This window comes from Balaenoptera ricei, chromosome 3 (genome assembly GCF_028023285.1).
Source record: "Balaenoptera ricei isolate mBalRic1 chromosome 3, mBalRic1.hap2, whole genome shotgun sequence".
In the NCBI taxonomy this organism is placed as follows: domain Eukaryota; kingdom Metazoa; phylum Chordata; class Mammalia; order Artiodactyla; family Balaenopteridae; genus Balaenoptera; species Balaenoptera ricei.
In genome coordinates this window covers 12,943,639-12,966,444 of record NC_082641.1, presented here as the reverse complement: position 1 = coordinate 12,966,444, position 22,806 = coordinate 12,943,639, and the positions used below count along the sequence as shown (strand labels likewise).

General features: G+C 39.2%; 1 protein-coding gene across 1 annotated transcript in view; it reads right to left on the bottom strand.

Annotated features, from left to right (window-relative positions):
- Positions 1–22,806, bottom strand: part of FBXL7 (F-box and leucine rich repeat protein 7) — a 418,157-nt gene that overhangs the window by 285,467 nt on the left and 109,884 nt on the right. Inside the window, exon 2 of the mRNA XM_059916135.1 lies at positions 18,628–18,717. Coding sequence (XP_059772118.1) covers positions 18,628–18,717 — 90 coding nt within the window. The remainder of the gene's footprint in view (positions 1–18,627; positions 18,718–22,806) is intronic.

The following is a 22,806-nucleotide window of genomic DNA, read 5'->3' as shown; positions in this document are numbered from 1 at the left end:
ACTTTGCCTTTAGAAACCCTTTGCCAAAAGTCACTGGGGAGTTTGGGTCTTTTGACCACGAGCTGCCCATTCTCCTTGCTTGGCCCTGCAATAAATGCTGTGCTTTCCTTCATCACAACCCAGTGTCAGTAGACTGCCTTTGCTGTGCATCAGGCGAGCGGACCCAGGCTTGGTTTGGTAACAATAATAGCACCTGCCTCATTGATTCTGGGGGTTAAATAAGATAATATATGTAACACATTTAGGACCATGGTTGGCACAGAGTAAGCACTGTGGAAAGATTAGCTGTTGCTATCAAGTATGCTTTTCAGCATTTATGAAAACATGCTCCTTGCTACTGAAAGAATTGAAGACCAGCATCTATGGCTCTGCTTTCCCTGTCTCACCTGTTAAATGATACTATCTTCTGTCATTGCCTTATGCTTTCTTTGACATGTTTCCCACTTCACCTTCTTACATAACTTCAAACAACATACCATTGTGTAGTTTTCTGCTTTTTCATTCTTGTCTCTCAGCTCATTTGGGATGCTCCTCCCACTGACACCATTCCTGAAGCTTTGGTACTACTTTTCCCTTGATTCTGCACCTGTCTTTATCCCTTTTATATGGGCTTTAAAATCTAAGCTCATATGAGATCCATTCACACTGGCTCCAAATTCTGCTCATTGGAAAGGTTTGCAATTATCAGAATTTCATTCTTTACTTTTTTTTATTTTATAATCTTCCCCATCATTACTTTTTCTAACTTCTGAGGGATAAAACTATCAGCAGAGTGCCTAAATTTATCAGATGCTCTTTATTAGCAGAATGAGAATAAAGCATTTGAGGAGCTCGGTGACCCATCACACCTATCTTTTCTGTCTGCCGAGACAGAAGACTGTGTCATTTATGCATTCAATACATGCAAAAATGAAACATTTCTGCTTCTTTCTCCTTCTATCATAACAAAAATACACCATTTCTAGTTTTAAATATGTGGACTTATTATTAATTATATAACATATCATTTTTAAATTGTACTCCTCCCAATTCTTTCTATTGGATCCGTTACTTTTGAAAAAATAAAAGTATATTTCATCCTACCAAGTTTAAAGACATCAAAACTGAAAAGCATAAAGGATATGCTACTATATAATCTATGCAAGGAAAAACACTGCAGAAATCCAATCAGTAGTCGCGTATCCAAAGAGAAGCTTTAAACCTAACTTCAAAAGACTGGAAAACGAATGAATATGTTTTGAGTTAAAAGAAAACATTTATAGCCTACATATTAATTTCTAAATGATTCCCTGTTTTAATCTATTTTTTTCTAATATTTGCCAACCACAAATTCATCCCTGTCACCATGAGCAAGAAGTCTTGCATGCTTACTGCAACCAGAGAACACTTAATTCTAAAATGCAAATACTAGACATATGACAAATAAATACTGACAAGATTTTATGAAACAGCACAATATCAGGGGTTTTAACAGACTGCTATATGTGTTAAAGTAAGAGATTGTGTCTTGAGGAGATGCTTCTCAATCTAGGCGTTAGAAAGAACCATTTTTTTTTCAGGTTTCCAATTCATATGAATACTTTGTAAAATGCAACAAAAATGAAGAGAAACATAAAAGTTTTTTGTTTTTTTTTTAAAGGCAGATGTACAAATTACAAGCCCATGAGCATCCCTTTGGATGTTGCAGCATGTTAAGTCGTTACAAAGGATTCTAATCATTCTTAATTTCTACATCTACTTTGATAGAAGCAAATGTTTCACAGAATATCGCTGACCACACTTTGATTATCACTCCTCTGTCATAAGCTACTAGGACAAAACGTGACTGAAAATGGGTCAGAGCCAGACTAGTCCCAAGTACTGTTATTTCTTACCTGGCCCACAACTGACATCTAATGGGCTTTCCTTACTGCCCAATCCCAGGGTCACAGAGCAGCCAGAGTAGGTCTGTCTCTGTTCATGGTCCTCAGGGGCTCCTCCTTGCTCTTAGAATAAATCCATAATCTACACATGGCCTAGAAGGTCCTACAAGAACTGGCTGTGCCTGCTTGTCTGATGTCATCCCTTCTCCCCTCTGTCACTGTCTTGCAAATACACATGGGCCATTGCTCAGGAAAGCCCTCAGCTTCCTCTAGGTCCAGGATCTTCCTACAGGTTGGTCCCTCTTCATGGAATCATGCATCACCACCCATCCATCCTAAAGATTAAAAATGACTGCAGGGACTTCCCTGGTGGCACAGTGGTTAAGAATCCGCCTGCCAAGGCAGGGGTCACCGGTCCAAGCCCTGGTCCGGGAAGATCCCACATGCTGCGGAGCAACTATGCCCATGCGCCACAACTACTGAGCCCGCATGCCACAACTACTGAAGCCTGTGCACCTAGAGCCTGTGCTCTGCAACAAGAGAAGCCACCGCAATGAGAAGTCCGCACACCGCAACAAAGAGTAGTCCCCGCTCGCCGCAACTAGAGAAACCCCGCATGCAGAAATGAAGACCCAACACAGCCAAAAATAAATAAATAAATAAATTTATATTTAAAAAAATACATATATAAACATATATATATAAATGACTGCAAACACATCAACATTCATCCCATGTAGTGGTAGAGTCAATGCCCCTACCTTCAAATCCAGATGACTCTGTGACCACTGTGACTAACAGAATATGGCAGAATAAATGCAGTGTTATTTCTGAATCCAGAACTTAATCTGGCAGCTTCCACTTCCTGTCTCTTGAAAGACTCTTTCAGGAAACCCTGAGCAACCACATAAGGAGTCTGGTTACCCTAAAACCATCCTGCCAGAGAGGTCAGCTGTAGGCTCTCCAACTGACACTCTAGCCATCCTAGGCAAAGTTTGGGCACACATTGTTTACCATCTAGACTAGCCTCTTCACCAGCTGAATACCACCAGTGACCTCAGTCCATGCCACATGGAGCAAAACAGTTACAGTCGAGCCCTGTCCAAATGTCTGATTGGGGAAAACAAAACCTGTGAAATAGGGCTTCCCTGGTGGCGCAGTGGTTAAGAATCCACCTGCCAATTCAGGGGATACAGGTTCGAGCCCTGGTCCAGGAAGATCCCACATGCTGCGGAGCAACTAAGCCCATGCGCCACAACTACTGAGACTGCACTCTAGAGCCCGTGAGTCACAACTACTGAAGCCCACGAGCCACAACTACTGAAGCCTGTGCACCTAGAGCCCACGCTCCGCAACCAGAGAAGCCACCACAATGAGAAGCCTGTGCACCACAACGAAGGGTAGCCCGTGCTCACCGCAACTAGACAAAGCCTGCACACAGCAACGAAGACCCACCACAGCCAAAAATAAATAAATAAAATAAATAATTTTTTTAAAAACCTCTCTGTAAAACTGTGAAATATATTACAAAGGTTGTTGTTTGAAGTAACTAAATGTAAAAGCAGAACAATGACTTCCCCAAAGATGTCCACATCCTAATCCCCAGAACCTTGAACATGTTACTTTACATGGTAAAAAGGACTTTGCAGATGTGATTAAGATCTAGAGATGGTACGATTATCCTGGTTTATCCAGGTGGATCCAAAGTCATCACAAAGGTCCTCATAAGAGAAAAGCAGAAGGATCAGAGAGAGACAGAGAGAGACAGAGGGAAATTTGAAGATGTTATGATGCTGGCTTTGAAGATGAAGGAAGAGGCCATGAACGAAGCTGGAAAAAACATGGAGTGGATTCTCCCCTAGAAATTCTGGAAGAAACACCTCCCTGCCAACACCTTGATTTTAGTCCTCTGAGACTCATGTAGGGCTTCTGACCTCCACGACTACAAGTTAATAGGTTTAGTGGTGATTTGTTACAATAGCAACAGGAAATAAATGCATTAAGTGTTAGGGTAGTTTGTTACACGATAATAAACAACCAGAACACAACTCTCCCTGCCATCACACCTCCCCGCATACTTATGTTCAAACAAATCTTTACCTTGCTAATTCTTGTTCATCATTCAGAACCTCAGTTTAAATTTTTACTTGTAGGCATGTACTGAAGAATATATCCTCAGCATGTAATTTGTATCTGAGATTATATAATATCTGAGTCCCTACAAGATGAAAAGTTCCAGAACGTGAGGTCTATTTGGTCTATTTGGCTCACCAAAGAATCCCCATTCTGCATGTGCAATACCTGGCATTCTGTAAATATTCGATGTAAATGAATACAGAATGAATTAGAATATAAATAATGTATTCGAGCAAAGGAAACTATAAGCAAGACGAAAAGACAACCCTCAGAATGGGAGAAAATATTTGCAAATGAATCAATGGACAAAGGATTAATCTCCAAAATATATAAACAGCTCATGCAGCTCAATATTAAAGAAACAAACAACCCAATCAAAAAGTGGGCAGAAGGCCTAAATAGACATTTCTCCAAAGAAGACATACAGATGGCCAAGAGGCACATGAAAAGCTGCTAAACATCACTAATTAGTAGAGAAATGCAAATCAAAACAGCAATGAGGTATCACCTCACACCAGTTAGAACGGGCATCATCAGAAAATCTACAAACAACAAATGCTGGAGAGGGTGTGGAGAAAAGGGAACCCTCTTGCACTGTTGGTGGGAATGTAAATTGGTACAGCCACTATGGAGAATGGTATGGAGGTTCCTTAAAAAACTAAAAATAGAATTACCACATGACCCAGCAATCCCACTACTGGGCATATACCCAAAGAAAAACCATAATTCAAAAAGACACATGCACCCCAATGTTCATTGCAGCACTATTTACAATAGCCAGGTCATGGAAGCAACCTAAATGCCCATCAACAAACGAATGGATAAAGAAGATGTGGTACATATATACAATGGAATATTACTCAGCCATAAAAAGGAACGAAATTGGGTCATTTGTAGAGACGTGGATGGACCTAGAGGCTGTCATACAGAGTGAAGTAAATCAGAATGAGAAAAACAAATATCGTATATTAATGCATATATGTGGAATCTAGAGAAATGGTACAGAAGAACCAGTTTGCAAGGCAGAAATAGAGACAGATGTAGAGAACAAACATATGGACACCAAGGGGGGAAAGCAGTGGGGGGGGTGGGGGGGGATGAATTGGGAGATTGGGATTGACATGTATACACTAATATGTTTAAAATAGACAACTAATAAGAACCTGCTGTATAAAAAATAAAATTCAAAAAAAACTTTACAGTAACACATCATCAAAAAAAATAAAATAATGTATTGGAGCCTTAGTTTGTAAATGTACATAAAGAAGACAAACTGTTAGAAGTGTGTTCAACTAATGGAAAAAAGTTTTAAGAATAGAAAATTCTTTTAAAACTTATTACAAAAAGTCCATGAAAGGAAGTGATGGCTGCCTAGATGGGGGCTGAATGCATATTTGAGCATCAGGGAGGAAAAAAAGAGCAAGGTTGACCTTTACCCAAAAATATTAACCAGCAGTGAAAAAAATCAAAGAATTGAATTTTTGATCATATCACATTCAGCAAAATTCAAAAAAACAAAAAAAAAAAACTGACCAAAGAGACATTCACACCCTTACAGAAAAAGAATCAAATTGAATTTTCTATAAATTGCCTCTTTAACACGGAAAGTTGGACAATATTGGAAAACACAACTCAGTATCTACAGGAGATTGGTTCCCGGAGTCCCCACATATATCAAAATTTATGGATGCTCAAGTCCCTTACATAAAGTGGTATAGTATGTAATCTGTGATTCTCAGCGATAACCCTTGATGATATCTTGAAATATGCCCCCTCACTCGTTTTCCTTTAAGAATATAATCCTAGGGACAATTGGGATCACATAAGAAATGATGCTTCATAATCCGCATTCTTCATAAATGTTTTTTTACATCATTAAACATTGTTTGCTAACATGTTTTTAATAGCTTAACAGGACTTTTACACACAAATGTCTCAATAAAATATTTTACCAACATGTTTATATTATAAAAGTTAAGAAACTATAACTACAAATAAAACTCAGACTTGTAAGGTAATTTCCTAGTGTGAAATTCCTAGATCAAAGTCCGTATACATTTTTTAAGGCTCTTGATTCACATGTATCAGCATTTTCTGACTGTGAGGTATAATAAAAGAAGTTTGAGAAATAAAATATGCTACTTGAAGATTAACAACATAGACTAACACATCAAAAGCTCTGAGAAGTCCAGCAATAAAAAAGAAACCTGTGTTGAACTTAGCTTAATAGAAAGATAAATATTTTGAACAATATATTTTCTACCCCATATGGCATGAACTACCCCATGAATGTGCTGGTGGTCTCCTTTAGCTTTATGACCACTTCTGTTTTTATGCTTTGAAAGGTTCTTCTACCCCAAGATCATAAAACAAGTCATCTATACATAATTTGAACATTTAAATCTTTCGTCCATCAAGAATTTATTTTGGCATCAGGAACACCTTAGATTCTCCATGTTCCTTTTTTTTAAAATGAGAGGCTGATTTTCCTGTTAGGAATACTGACAAGGCTTATCTCCCTTCTCCAGTTATAATGCCATCTTTATCATATCCTAAATGGCCACAGATAACTCAATCTACCTTGAGCTCTCTGTTCCATTACACCAAGCTCCACCATACCACACTTCTTAAATATTTGTAAATGCAGAATATATTTTCGTGACACTAAGGAAATGGTACTTTCATTACTCGTTTCCAAAATTTTTCTTGGATATTCTCACATGCACATGTATGAATTCAACAAATGAGTTCCACATATAAGTAATTCAACATCCATACGCTGATACATATGTAACTGAACTGAATTCATCATGCACATACGGTAGGTACATATAGATGTTGGATTTATTCTTCTAGATTAAGAAAGTAGAATTTGGTCAAGTTTCAAAATTAAAATCATATTGGGGGACTTCCCTGGTGGTCCAGTGGTTCCAAACGCAGAGGATGTCGGTTCAATCCCCAGTGGGGCAACTAGGATCCCACATGCCGCGAGGCAACTAAGCCCACGTGCCACAACTAGTGAGCTTTCGTGTCACAACTGGAGAGAAGCCCGCGCACCGCAACAAAGAGCCCGCACACTGCAGCGAAAGAGCCCGCGTGCCACAACTAAGACCTGATGCAGCCAAAAAATAAACAAATATATATTTTTAAAAATCGCATTGGGATTTTCATAATAATTATGCTGAATTAATTTAGGGGAGACTTTTCCATACAAAGTCCTCCTGTCCCAGAACAAGGCTGGATATGGAACTTACGTAAAGTGACTGTGATTAAGCTGATGAAATTAAACCAGCTAATATGCAGAGGGACTCACACTGACTATAATTTTTAAATTCAATCCGCATGACCAACACATGAAGTAGATAATATTATTATTCCTGGTTCACAGAGAAGAAAATTAAAGCTACGTAACTTGGGTCACATATATATGGGGAGTTACAAAATCACAAAATTTTTGTTGTACAGGTTTTTTTCCCCTCTCATTCAGATTAAATGAAGAGTTCAATCTCCAACTTCATTTTCCAAATACATCCATTAACCAGAATTTAGCTCTGTAAATCTCTGCGATTGGATGAATTCACTTCCCAATCTCCATCCTGACCAGTTCCAATCCAGCAAGACAAAACATCTGAACTTTATAGTTTCCTAGTTTCTAGGAAATAGAATATAGCTGGCAAAAGATAATCTGAGGTCAAGGTTGGTTCTAGGATAATTCTTTTAAAAAAAGTAAAGAACAATATTATTTTCTTTTTTAGGAATGGTTTTTCTAACATTTTCTTCATAAGAAGTCAGTGAACCCAAAGAATATGAGCACGTTTGTTAACTGGCCAATTCAGCCATATTTTGTGCCAATAAAATGAAACTTACTTCTCCAATTTCATCAGTTAAAGAACCACAGGCTCTAATTTGGTACTTTGAGATGTCAGTAAATGAAGAATTGAAACAATTCAATGTATTGAGGTTAAAAGAGATTAAAAAGGGATTTAATAAAATTAAATTGGTGAGGGGAAAGAACATATTTTCCTCGTCCCTTAAAATTGAGGTTGCAGGCAGGGGTGCTGAATAGCCCTAGAATTCTTAGATTTCTAAGTTTATTTCATTTGCTGATCTAAAATGTTAAAAAACTTTCTGAGAGAAACTGGTTGTTTATAGAGCTAGTATTCAGACAACTTAACCTTTTGGTTTAAAACATATGAAAACATAGAAACTAGACATATCTTCTGTTCTATCTTCCTTTCAACATGCCTATTCTGCTCTAAAAAGTTGTTTGTCCCTTTAACACAAAAGGCAACTGAAAACACATTGATGGCAAATATTCCCATGATGTGCCTCAAGTTTCCCTAAGCAATAGCATTACTCTTTTTTCTAAAAAGTAACTATGCTTCTCACAGATTACTTTGGTTTTGCACAGCTTTTGTCAGTACGGTCTTTATGACTACAGTTGGAAAGTTAATCAAGAGGTCTACTCCTCCTTAAAATCTTGACTAACAACCCAGTCATTCATTCAATAAACACGTATTAAATGTTTATTACATGTCAAATACTGTGGTAGCCACAGGGCATACAAAGCTGGATAAAACACAGTTCTTTCCTCAAAGAAGTTCAAGCTAGTGCAGGAAGGACACCGTGGAGGTATGAATTGAAGCATATACAAAATGCTTATGCAGTTGACATCTCGATTGAGCTGTAGCCCATTACTTGTCACTGCTACAGAGCATGCATATCTGAGCATATTTGGAGATCTGATGGGGCAGGCCCAACAGACGTGATAGGTTTCGTTGCTGAGTAGTAGAAAACTCTTAGTAGCAAATGAAATTTCATACTATAAGAACATATGTATAGAGCAATGATTTATAATATACAATACTATAAATTGGTAAAATCAGTGTATACTGTTACTTTAAGAAATACTTTTACCCCTGCTCTAACTTTACTCAAAGTGAGCCCACAGCAGCAGGAACCCCTTGCTTGATTCCCAGATTTATGTCTTGAATATATTTCTCCACTAAAAGGCTCCAGACTCTTTGGGGCATGACTTATTCTGTGTCTTGGGGGGAAGAAAAGAAAATAGGATGGACATTCTTTTGTGGCCAGAAAGCAAGGATGGTTTTATAGCATGAAGGACAGGGCTGGAAGGGCAAAGGAGATGCTTAAAGGTTTTTCACAGAAGTTGTGAAAAGCCAAAGATCAAAAAGATCCACTTTTTGATCAAAAAGAGAATAATAATTATTAATAATCAGGACGAAGTGAGAGTTTGTCATTAGAGTCAAAAGAGAAAAGGTAATATAAGTTGCATAAGCCACTATAAGTTATATAAAATACTGTTATATACAACAGAAGATAAACATAATAGAATACTTAAATTTGGGCTAATGTTAATGGTAAGGGAGTGTTCGTTGACGGATTCTTTAGAAGTTGGCTTTAGTTGTATCTGTGTAAGTCGAGTGACTACAAAGAAGGCAAGCGAACAGTCTCAAGAGTGAGTCCATCACTGATTTCTCTAGGAAATTCCCTCCCTCCAAGAATTTTGTGAGTTTGGTAAAGACTGACTAGCGATTTTCAGGGACACAGGACAGCGTCATTTTGGGCACCACTACCCCACATGTTGTTGGAGTATCTCCCCAGCTCCACGATTCCTTCTTCTTCCCATCATCTCCCTCTTCCCTCCCCTGGATTCCCCGTGTCTCCTTCCTCTGAAGCTCAGAATCTCTACTGTGCAGAGGAATCTAGCTTTCTAAAGCCCACATCGGGAAACTCACTCAAACACATGCAGTTATTTGGAAGAACAAATGTCCTCCAGTGTACCAGGTGGCCAACCCCACCCTGGAAGGCAGAAGCAGTTATAAACAGCTGAAAACTCCCCAGTTATATTTATAATTATTGACTGTATTACTATCTGCTTCCCACAGACTGCATCCTTATAACAATTCTTCAATCACCTCTTAATGATCACAAAGAATTTCTAAATTACTTGTATATTATTCCCGCCATAATGTGGGTTTTCTATATTTTTTAGGAATACATAGAATGTAAAGGAATGTCCTTTACAACTCAAGTGCTTTTCTCTCATTTATTAATCAGCCTAACAGCCTTGGGAAGTCAGGGACTTCCTGAGGAAGTTAGTTTATCCTCAGGAAGTTATTTCCTGGTCAAAGAGGAAGTAAACAGACATGTTAACCAGAGTTTTAAGGTCAGATTCTGTCCATGACTGTAAAGGGCAAATATTTCCAACATCAGGATATGTGTCCTAAAACGTTGGTTCCCAACTTCCTCCATATTCTTTCTTTGCCTGAGATGAGCTCAGAAGTTGGTTCCTGAGTGTAAAACCTTCCAAATAACCCAAACAAAGAAGGTGGGTGCACAGTGTCACAGAATGATAGCCTATTTGTCACTGACAACCCCAATTATATGGGATCCACGGAAAACCTAATACAAAGAATGTGCGGTCACTCCATAACTAACCGTTTCAGTGAAAGAGTGGGTGTTCAACGCACTTTTTGACCCTCTTCAACGCTGCCAGAGAAAGGTCTGTTCAGAAGCCTCCACTTTCCCCCACGTAAGCCCAAATGGATTTTTCTTCACACTCTAACATGCCATGCTGTATCACCCTCTCCACCCTCCACCTTCTACCCACACAGCAAAAGCCAAGTCCCGGGTTCCCAGGATGCCTTTCCCAACTCCTCCAGCTATAGCACTTCTTCAGATCACTCGTTGGGACACAATCCCATACTACCCCAAACTACTATTTAACTGTTTCATAAGTGTTTATTTCCCCCAGTAATTGTGAAAGTTCTGGAAGCAGTGGATCTTGTCATAAAATCGAATCCCTCAGGGAACCAAAACAGCTAATAGCAATATTGTGAAGGATGATTGTTTATGGCGTTAGAGAATGATGGAGACTCAAGAGCTGCAGGTTGGATGTTCCACTTAAATCCGTTAAACCCAAGGTTAGTTTTGAAAATTCTTCAGGCGGAAGAAGGGTAGGGATCATTCTCTGTGCTACCAGTTTGTGACTAACATACATTTTGTAGCCCCCAATCAGGGCCTAAACAAATGTATCTGAACCTAGATTACATCCTTTTATAAATTCCCATCTAGTTAAAATTACTGAAATTACTGATATCTTAAGAATGATCCAAGCTTTTATTACAAACACACTTAGTTGTACTTAGATGAATCAGAATGTCTATAGTTGAAATATATTGATTATTTGAGTGCCTTTTTACAAGTTACAAGATGTAGGTGAAGGAAATAAACATAGAATTTTGCACATGAGATTAGAATACTGAAGATCTGAGAAACTCTGGCTGTCTCAAGTATTACTTTAAAATGTCCTTAAACACACAACACATACACACACACTCACAGAGAAACTTAATTTCCTTCTGAGACTATTAAATGACATTTTTGCCATTCTGGATAATTCATTTGGGAAGATAATTCCCTCAAGAAATTAAACTTATTTCTTGAGTCTGAGACGGTATTTATAATTTTAATGTACATTTCTAGGCTTACATAACCATTTTCTGGATATTGAGTTGATGAGCTTTCCTCTGCTTAAACTAACCCTCAGATGCAAATGTGACTTCCTTATTAAATTGGGCACATTAAATCTATGAAATGTTCAAATCGCCAGATGTAATTGGTGCAGTTTTTCAAAAGTCACCTAACTTACAATTAAGCAGTCGCTTCAACCATAAAGGAAATTTGATCAGGAAGCAGTAAGGTGCTAATTTAATTACCAAAACACATTAAGCTTCAAAGCTAAAGCCTTGCAAGGCATTCCTAAATGATCCTGAAATTTTAGAGATAGTTAAGTTTTTTTTTTTTTTTTTTTATAAATTTATTTATTTATGGCTGCGTTGGGTCTTCGTTTCTGTGCGAGGGCTTTCTCTAGTTGCGGCGAGTGGGGGCCACTCTTCATGGCGGTGCGCGGGCCTCTCACTATCGCGGCCTCTCTTGTTGCGGAGCACAGGCTCCAGACGCGCAGGCTCAGTAATTGTGGCTCACGGGCCTAGTTGCTCCGCGGCATGTGGGATCTTCCCAGACCAGGGCTCGAACCCGTGTCCCCTGCATTGGCAGGCAGACTCTCAACCACTGCGCCACCAGGGAAGCCCGAGATAGTTAAGTTTTAAATTTAATTTTTAAAGGCAAAACAAAGCTCTATAATAATCAGTCATCACCTTCCTCATATACTGAATAAAAGTTCCTAAACACCAGTATTTGATTTTGGAATCTCTTCCTCCCCATAAGGTCCTCCACCCTACCTTCCAATTTGGATAAATGTCATTTTATAACTATTTTATTTATTTATCTATCTATCTGTGCCACACAGCATGTGGATCTTAGTTCCACGACCAAGGGGCGAACCCGCGCCCCCTGCAATGAAAGCGCGGAGTCAACCACTGGACCGCCAGGGAAGTCATCCCTTTATAACTATTTCAAAAGAGATTTCTTCAGCGTCATTTTCTTTCTCCAGTTCTTTATATTCCTCTTCCTATGTTATCACTCTATTTGCTCCTGTGTCATAGATAGAATTTCATTCAACTGTAATAGACTGCTTCAAGGTACATTTCCATTCTTCCAAGGCACATGGTCTGAGATTGGTATCTACCACTTGTGTGCATTTCCAATTTAAGAATAATTCCATGGCTCAGTTTTAAAGGGAAAACAAGCAATACAACTATTCAGTACCTTTATATTACATACACTATAGACCCCATATCATGATTAACTTACATATCAATTTCAAACCCTAACTCTGTCTGGTGCAGTCTGTTAAGGGCACAGTTATGGTAACCGGAAAACTAAGCCTTCAACAGTGCCGTATAAAAGCAACTTGGAATGTTGACTTTTGCTTTCTATAACTGAGGATTTGAAGTCATTTTCTAGACTATACATGGACACAAAAGCGTTTCCATGCAGAATATCAGCAATCTAGACACGATTATGAGTTGGCTTTTGAAAAGGTACTTCTCATAAGTACTTTCAAAATATACTTTGATATAAACTTATAACAATGACTAGTATGAAATTCTCATTACTTTTGCATGACAATTACAAAACAAGCATTAAGAATAAATCTTAGCACTCAGCACTCAAAGCCTATCTTTGCTACTCACCAGTTTTATATGACTTTGGGCCACCCTGATTCTTCCCCAGTCTCCCTGTTTTCATCTGCCAAATGGAAACATTTATGCCTATGTCACAAGAGAAGTGTGACGATGAAACAAAGATGAATGGAATAATGCTCATGAAAGTACTAGTAAGAGCCTGAAATAAGTGTCCGAGAAATGTCTGTTGAATTTGTTGGATAGTCAAAAAGCCTTTTTGGGAAACAGAATCTACCTTGAGTTAAAAGTATCATCTTTCTCTTCTTGAGTGATTCATGTGAATCTTGTCTGAGGAGTACATTCAAGAAGTAAAAAGATAATATAAAGAAGACAAAGAGAATAAAAGCAAAGCCAAATGCCTGGACATTTTAAAAATAACTCTATTTAGAATTGGTCTAAATTGGACACCGAAAACATGAGAACCCAGGACTGTATAAATAAACTGGTGATTTTAGGTTCACGGAAAGAATATCACCTCAAATTCTTCATAAATCAACTCATTTCGGATGAAATATTTTAAAATGAACTTCTTTCAGGGAGTTAATTAAATGGGCAATTTCACAATGTAATGTTATGCTGATCTACTAAAAGGCTATTTTATAATCATGAGCTGACAAAGGTAGTGTCTCCATCTCTGGAAGCGAATCTACTTAAGTAGGTTGAGATCCTTTTGCCATTTGAAGCAGCTCCCCTCCTCCCACTGGAAGGACTGATCTATTGGGGCTCAACAGTCTTTCTCAAACTCTTCCAAACAGCCCGCCTCAGCTTTGCAACCAGCTCAAAATAGGCAGCGAGAGATCGGGTGCACAAATGAGGGTTAAACAGCTTCATGCTCCAAAGGCAAAAGCTTTTTTAAAAGGTTATGCTTTTTTCTAATTGGACCATCTTTCACCAAAACATTACTGTGTCGAACTCCTGCTTGACAATGTATTAGGTGTGTAATCTTGAGCAAATCTCTTCAGTTCTCTGTGCCACAGGAATTTCTTTGTAGAACGACTGCAGTAGATCAGAAAATTGCCAAGGCTTTTGGTAGCTCTAAAAATTCTCGGATTCCACGGTTGCTCGGCTTGATAACCAACATGGATAAACAGCCATCACACTTATAAATTGTGTTGTCCATGAGTTCAGTATCTAAACTTGAACATGATTAAAGAGCAGCTGAGTGAAGCTGACTCTTCATCAGCCACAACTACATCTGGCCTTTGAACTAACCACTTCATTTTCCCCCAGCTCAAGAGAGGGCTGAGTTGTTGAGATACCACCCTTAAAGCCACACCCTCATGCCCACCGGGCCCACCCCCACCCCCCCGGCCGCCCATCCGCCCATTCCATGAAAGAAACCTAAGCTCAGCTTCCTATTTCTAGGAAGCTTCTTCATGATCTAACCTAATCCAACCGATTCTGCTCACAGCTGGACATGACTTTCAAAGAGCTGAAGGTCAAAGGCCATCCTCTCCAGTACAAGAGAAAACACCCTGTGGGTGAGAAAGACAGAAAAAAAATGGAAGAGAAAGAATAGTAACACAACTGGAAAGAATTAAGCTATGGTTTATGATGTTGGAATGCAGATTTTGTTGGGGAAAAAATGGAAAGTTCTCCAGCTTTCTACACTTGAACCCAGACCCCCTACAGTATCAGGAAATCAGGAACTTAAACTGTCACAAGAAATATAATGGGTCTTAAAAGAAAGCCTATACCTTATCAGAGAGAAAGCACTGCAGGCTGCCAATTGCTTGAAAGGGGTGTGGCTTTAGAGTCACAAATTAAGATGCATGAAAGTTTTGCATGAGATTTTGGAACAGAACACTACCATCAGGTAAAAAATGCCATTCTCTTTTGGATTAAAATCAAATTGTATCATCATCTGGGCCCACCATCCTAGGGGAATAGCCTTATGACCCAAAGTGGATCATACGCTGCAACTTTAGATAGCAAAGACATAAGCCCTTAGCAAAGAATCCGACTTGGAGGGAATAAATGTGATGCCTCAACCATTAGGGTTGGATGCTAACATGTTTAAAACCTGAACTGAGGTTAGCAACTATCCAAGAAAAGCTAAAAAATAAATTAATTAATTAAAAGGTTGGGAAATCTGTGGGTCTATGATCTCTCCCGTCTTCCAGAGCTTCATGGGAGAATATGCACGTACCATGACAGGTCAACTCTGACCGGGCACCACATGCTGGGCTATGAACCCTCCTGGTCCAGGGATTTGTTATGACGGCTTTCAGGCCAGTTCTGGCCCCAAGGCCAGAGCATCTCAGGAGAAGCTTCCAGCCTCCAGTCCTGCACTTTGTACTGGCCAAGACTCAGCCTCTCACCTCTCAGAGTTGGGAGGTGGCATATTAAAAGAATGGTTTGTGATGGTTTAGATATAAGCCTGAAGGTCAGGCGGCGGCTCCCCAAAATCCTTTTTTCATGTGTAAAATTCAATGAGTTTTAGTAAATTTACTGAGCTGTGTAACTATCACCACAATCCAATTTTAGAACATTGCCATCTCCCCAATAAGACAGTTAATCACCATCCCTGTTGCCAGCCCCAGGTTAGCGCATGTTGTATGTCCTTCCCTTCCCTCCACTCCCAGGTCCTCAGTTTATTTCCCAGCATACGTTGCATAGAGTGGTTACCCACGTGTTTCCCAGTAAGAGACAGTGCCTGGGCCATCAGCTACCCTGTGGAGGTTGGACACAAATGCACACATGTGCACACACACAGACACACACACACCACCACCCAGGGAGCTGACATACCACCTCCTCATCCAGCCCCTCAGGGAGAAGTCCAACACTGTTCCAAAATGCTTCCAACCCAGCTATTACAGATACACTCACGGTTTTCAAAAGCTGCGGGAAAACAATATTATCCTCCACAAAAGATAACACGTTTAGAACTCAGTATCACTCAGACCTTTAAACTGAGATCCTCCCTGTGCTTCTTGAAGACAATACCCATGAATTCAGAGGTGAAAAATCCTAAGAGGATCCAAGAACTGAAGAAAATAACCGTAATCATACAGCTTCCAGAAAGTCAGGCACACCACTTACCCAATATGCTTTTTAACATCAAAGGTTAAATATAGTCCTAGAAAACAGTGGAAAGAGAATCAAAGAAGCATTTTTAAATGTGCTCTTGTTTAGCGTGTGTAAGAAATCGGTGTCCACCTTCTGTTTTCTTTTCTTTTGTCAGTGTGCTGCATACAGTGGTTACTTAGGTGTTTTCCGGTAGGAGGAACCGTTAATGCCATCAGGTAAATCCACCTTGTGGAGGTCAGAAGATGTGATTCCCTGACTGCTCGTCCTGAGAGGTGGACCTGGGCTCTGTCATCTGTGCACTGAGAAAATGAGCACTGGCTATTATGCTTCTATCTGGAAAAACTAGACCCCATAATACGAGACCACTCTGTGGCAAACAACCCTGAAACACATTTTAACGTAACTAATACCCACATCAAATTCATTTTTTAATATTTTAAAATTTTCATTGATTGAAAAACAGTGGCAAAATGGATTCATGCAAATAAATAGCAAATCAACACATTCTTTTAAAAATTTTTTTAGATAAGCAAAAAATGGATCGCATCTTTCATAACGACGAGGTACTTCCACTTAACGAGTTCAGAAAAAACTCCGTATCAATTTAGCCCAGTTGCTAAAAATTCTGTTTCGTATCAACATCACACATTTTCCCATTTTTCTCTCCTGAAAACACACTGTGACCAAAATGTATGAAACACTGACTGGGCCTACACCAAAAGGATCTTCCTAAGAAAATGGCAAAACAAAAATGAAAAAATTTTTCATAGTTATATAGTTTTTTTTGAAGCATAAAAGCAGACATTTTTAAAATGCATGAAATCCCATGGCCCCTTCCCCCAACCTTTGCAACAGAGCTCATATATTTTTGTATTTTCTATTTTTGAAAAGGAGAAAAAATATTAAGAGAACTTAAATCCGGATAGGGAAACCCAGAAGAATTATTTCACATACTTTTAACTTTCTATTTTCACAGCCACTCAAATTAGACAAATTACTGTGACAAGCGTGACTGTAAAATAATGGTGGAAAGAAGTGATAATCTTACAAAACACAGATTTCTGATTAGAGCAGATCATAAATCAATTAAATTGAAGTGATTTCCACTCTGGCTTTTAAGAATCAAAGCAAAGGTCTAAAATCAATTTACCCGATTTGCACATTACCTTAACTGAATTTCAAGAATGATCTAATCCCCATATTTGAATGAACAGGCACAAAATTAAAGCTGGATTGCTACCTGATTCTTCACTACATTAAGGAGAACACTCCAATCTGTTTTGCCGCAGAATGCTGGTAAAAACAATGCTAAGGCACTAAACACATAAACACAAGGGAATACAATCCAGTTGTAAAAGCTATTTATCCATCAGTCTGGGGATAATTAACCCAGAGAACATAATTCTTATTTGAAACACACCAAGTCAAAGAATACCCAAAGAGAAGATACACACAACAGAAGTAAAGCATCATCATTAATTCATATCCTGTAATGCAGATCAAGAGCAATCGAACAACTGAGATGACCAACACCAGGCTCTGAGGGCGTTTCCCAATATTACAAGCAGCAGAACTTAAGCCTCTGAAACAAGGACTGGAAATGTTGTTTCCACAACACCCTGCACACTAGGAAAGTAGGCTCTATACAGTGTCGTGAGAAAATCAGCTGACACCTCACAAGTCTTTCATTATAAACGGCATTCGTGTCTTCCATGGACCTTCATTCAACAATTCGTTTAGAAAGAACCCTTCGTCAGAAAAGAAGTCATTTAAATGTGTTTCACATTAAAATAAAAGGAGCCGATTCCATAATTGGGTCAACTTTCCACTAAATAACTACAATAGAAACAATGATTTCCACACTCAAATGAGTAAGTAATAACTGAAAAGCTTCTCAACTATTGGGAAGCAATTAAATTCCAACACGTGCTACTACATAGAGTCAAATTCTTTATCAAGAATATCAATGCAACCAATCTTTGTTCTGACAAGCAGGACTTTTCACTTATTCTTTAAAGAATCAAACAAACCTCTTTTCCTACTCCCCGGGTATTGGTGACTAGTTCAGGTTCTACAAATCACATGACTATAACCTTCCCATTATCAAAATCCTGAATTCCAGGTGTGCCTATTTTGAAAGTTCTTGCAGGAACTTTCAACTGCAGCACAAAGATTTTACAATCATAATGTTTTCCAAACTGAAAAACAAGCTATGTCATTCACAAACACTTCCCAAAAGTCAGCCTGTTATATTTTCACAAAATAACAGCATTTACCTTAAACCGCATCAAAACAACTTTAGTAGACGGTGACAGCAATGCAACAAAAAAGAAACCTGGGAAAACCTTGGCCTTCTCGTATTTAAGAATCTCATATGCTTCCACTCAATAGAACAGAACTGAAACTCACACCTTTTACGTGTCTTCCAAACACAGCCAATACTGCGACCAGAGGGCAAGAGATAATGAAGAGCAGATGCCTACCTTCACTGGTAGCCACATTCTTCTGGGCTTGGGTCGGCGTGTGATCTGTACTTGAACTCACGTCGGATGAGATGCTTGAGCTGCCTTTGCCTAGAGAAAACAGGAACGAGCAGCTTTTGAGTTTTGTAATTTCAGAACTGGACCGTGCCTTGCACTCCATCCCTTACCAAGCCGTATCACTTGTTTCCAAGAAAGAAGCCATAATACCAAGAAAGGAGTTCATTAGGTTCCTTGCTTTAGGCATTAAGTATCTTTTGGGAAATATCTGACCCATGTCATAGTAGAACTAAAGCCCTATTATAATATGGCTTGACTATAAACTCAGACAAGATTATAAAACACAGTCAAATATGATAACGTAATCTTGTTTTGGCATACATGTGGATCAGAGAGTCCATGCAGGAAACACATCTACAGTATTAAGTTTTTCTTTGCAACTATAAACTATACGTTTCCTAATAAAGGATTAAGACAAATCTAAGAATGAGGCATTATCCAAGGAGCAAGAGCCTGCTGGCTCCAAACAGCTGCATCACCTTAAAAAACAAATTCCCTGCTTTAATGGGTTCTTCATTAAAACGAACAAAAAAAAAATCCACTTTGTTTTTTCTAATGCAGGACTTCTCAAATGGGGGCGCCTCTCCCTCAAGTGGACATCTGGTAATGACTGGTGGTATTTTTAATTGTCACAACTGGGGAAGGTGTCCTACTGGATTCTAGTGGGTAGAGGCCAGGGGTGCTGCTCAACATCTTACAACGTATACAACGGCACCTCATAAGAAAGAATTATGCAGCCCGGAACATCAATTTGCTGAAGTTGAGAAACCCTGGTCTAAATAACCTCACCTCAGCTCACAACTGAGTCTCTACTCTTCTAAATTTTAATTTGAACATATACATTAATATTGCAGACATTCTCCAAATGCACATGAAAGTCTACAAATATGAACCACACTCACTGCCTCAGGAGGGAAGTGCCAATGACCATGGTGGATGGCATTCTAAGATGATCCCCATGGTACCTGCTACAGGCTGAATGCTTATGTTCCCTAAAACTCATATCTTAAAACCTAATCCCCAATGCCATGGTATTAGGAGGTGATTAGCCTTTGGAGGTGATTAGGTCATAAGGGTAGAGCCCTCATGAATGGGATTAGTGTCCTTATTGAAGAGACCCCAGAGTGCTCCCTTGCCCCTTCTACCATGAGGACACAGGGAAAAGATGGCCGTCTACGAACCAGGAAGCAGGTCCTCACCAGACACCTTGATCTCAAACTTTTCAGCCTCCAAAACTGTGAGAATGAAATATCTGTTGTTATAAGCCACCTAGTCTATGGTATTTTGTTGTAGCAACCTGGACAGGCTAAGCCAGTGTCCATGCCCTTGGTAACCTGCTCCCCTTGTGTATGGATAGAACTTGCAATTTGCCACTAAGCAACAGGACATGGCAATGGTGAGAGGATTTTGCAGATGTAATTAAATTTCCTATGGCATTAACTTCAATCAAAAGGGTGATTATCCTGGGTGGGCCTGACCTAAATACATAAGTAAACCCTTTTAAAGAGCCTAGAGGAGAGAGATCCTTCCTACTGTTCTTGAAGAAGCAAAACACCATGAGTTCCACAGCTGCAAGGAAATGAATTCTACCAATCCCACATGAGCACGGAAGAAGACCCCAACCTCAGATGAGAAAGGAGCTCTGGTCAACACCTTGACTGCAGCTTTGCAAGATCCTGAACAAAAGACCCAGCTAATCCAAGCCCAGAATTGTGACCCAAGGAAACAGTGAAATAATAGATGTATCTTGTGGTAAGCCGCTGCTAAATTCATGGTAATTTGTTATGCAGCAATAGAAAACTAGAACAGTCACCAACCAATTACATCCCAGATGAACTCTTTTCACACCACAAGTTATGATGTAAACTCTTACATTAAGCTGAGAAACACTGTTTTCCAATAGTCTTCCCTGCACAGTGTACACACCCCAGTTAGGTAGAGTGAGTTTATAGTCTATAAAAAGGACAAAGTAGAAAAGCACAAATGGGCTTCAATTGAAAGAGCTTCAGGATTTTGTTCGCTAATGTTGAGAGTAATGGAATAATCCAAGTTCACGGGCGATATCACCGGAGCAGTGAAATTCAATGGCTGTTGCTTCTTCTCACCACTGCTCATTATAATTTATGGCTCTGAAACAATTCTGTTATTCCCATCATTTCTGCCCATTTCACATCCTCCTCTCTCAGAGTTAGCAGACAGTGCAGAAACTCTCCATCAGTATGTGTCAGGCCTTTGCGGCAGCATTTATGTGAGTCAGGAAGCACCATTTATCTGCCATGGTTCACCCTTGGTGGGGGTTGACATGTTGGACCTGGTACCTAGTTAGAAGTATGTCAACCTGGTCTCTGACCTCAGTCTGCTGCTTCCTTGTTCTCTGACCTTGGACATTCACTTCTCAGTGTCGACATCTGATAGAGGAGATGGTTGGACTAAGTGATTTCCAGCAGCTCAAATAGTCTATGATTCTATGAGTCCATGGTCGTTCTCCTCAAACCTGAGTCATGCAAATACTACTGTAATATGGCAAAAAAAAATTACTGCGCACCACTAACTTATAGAAATTATTTTTATCATATTGTTACTTGTGATGCACAAATGGAAAACTAGAGATGGCCTCCATCTGCCTTAGATCTGATTCAACAGTAAGACCAAAACAAACTAACGAATTGGACACGAAAACAATAAAACCCATAAAATTCAAATGAACAGCATTAACTTAACCTGGCAGATGATGTTATTTTGCTGAGATTACATTGCCTTTCAAAACGTAAATGCAGCACTGGCTCCTGAAGCCAATGGGCTCTTGGTTTGGGCATGTCCACACTACCCCAGCCCTGTGGGGACTCGCCCTGCCCACCACTTCCATCCACTTGAACTCGGGGAGTCCTTCCTGCTACAACAGGGTGCACGTCAGTTGGCCCTCACTTGCTCTGACTGTATCATTCACGCGCTTTCAGTCTGCTCTTCTTTTATTCCTTATTAGCCTATAACCACTGAAGTAGAGTTCCCTCCTTAAAAGCCAGGTGCAAACTTGGGCAATGAAATCTTGTGGGGGGACTCTGCTACAAAGAGGACCGGTATGCAAGCATCATCTTTAAGATCATCATAAAAATGAAAGCACAAAAGATAACAACAAATTTCAGGAGAAATTTTCAGACAGATCTGAAAATGTGTGTGCAGATCCCTTAGAGGACCACAATCTGCAGTATAGGAAATGATGGTCTATGAAGAAAGGGAAGAAGATTGGGGAAACAAATACTATTATTAATGATTTTTCTAATAAATAGCTAACACTGAGCGCATACGCTGTGCTGCATAGTCTAGTAAATACTTTAGATGCTTCATCGTATTATTCACTGTGCCCTACATCTGTGTGTCTCAACCTTTGTTTCATGATTGCCCTCCCTCCAAGGAAACTTTTTAGACATTTTTCCTTATCACCCTCTAACTGAAATTGTAATACCAAAGATGTACTGCAGATTTGTTATGTACTGTGTATATATATATATCTGCTTTTTATATAAAAAGAGTAAGATTTTCACTCCCCTCCACCCCAAGAACCAACTTTTGTCCCCTTGGGGGTGGTATCACCTCCATTAAGAATGCATGCCTTTTGATAAGCAAAGCATTCTTAAATGCCTGAGTATTTAATGAATTAGCTAATTAAGGAAAGCAAAGTAACAGAGAGATCGATACAGTCCATTCTTGTTATGTTCCCTGAAGTCTCTGCAAACACTGAATTAACAACAGGGAATCATTGCTCTGAGGGGAAACACAGGATTAGGTGTCTGTGAGCCTCTGATCACATTTTTGTCAACCCCATCAATACGTAAACTTGTTTTATGCGTGTTTTTAAACACACCTTGGAGTTTGGGATTGACATGTACACACTGCGATATTTAAATTAGATAAACCAACAAGGATCTACTGTATAGCACACGGAGCTCTGCTCAATATTCTGTAATAACCTAAATGGGAAAAGAATTTGAAAAAGAATAGATGCATGTATATGTATAACTGAATCAATTTGCTGTACACCTGAAACTAACACAACATTGTTAATCAACTATACTCCAATATAAGATAAAAAATTTTTTAAAAAGAAAAAAAAATACAGACACC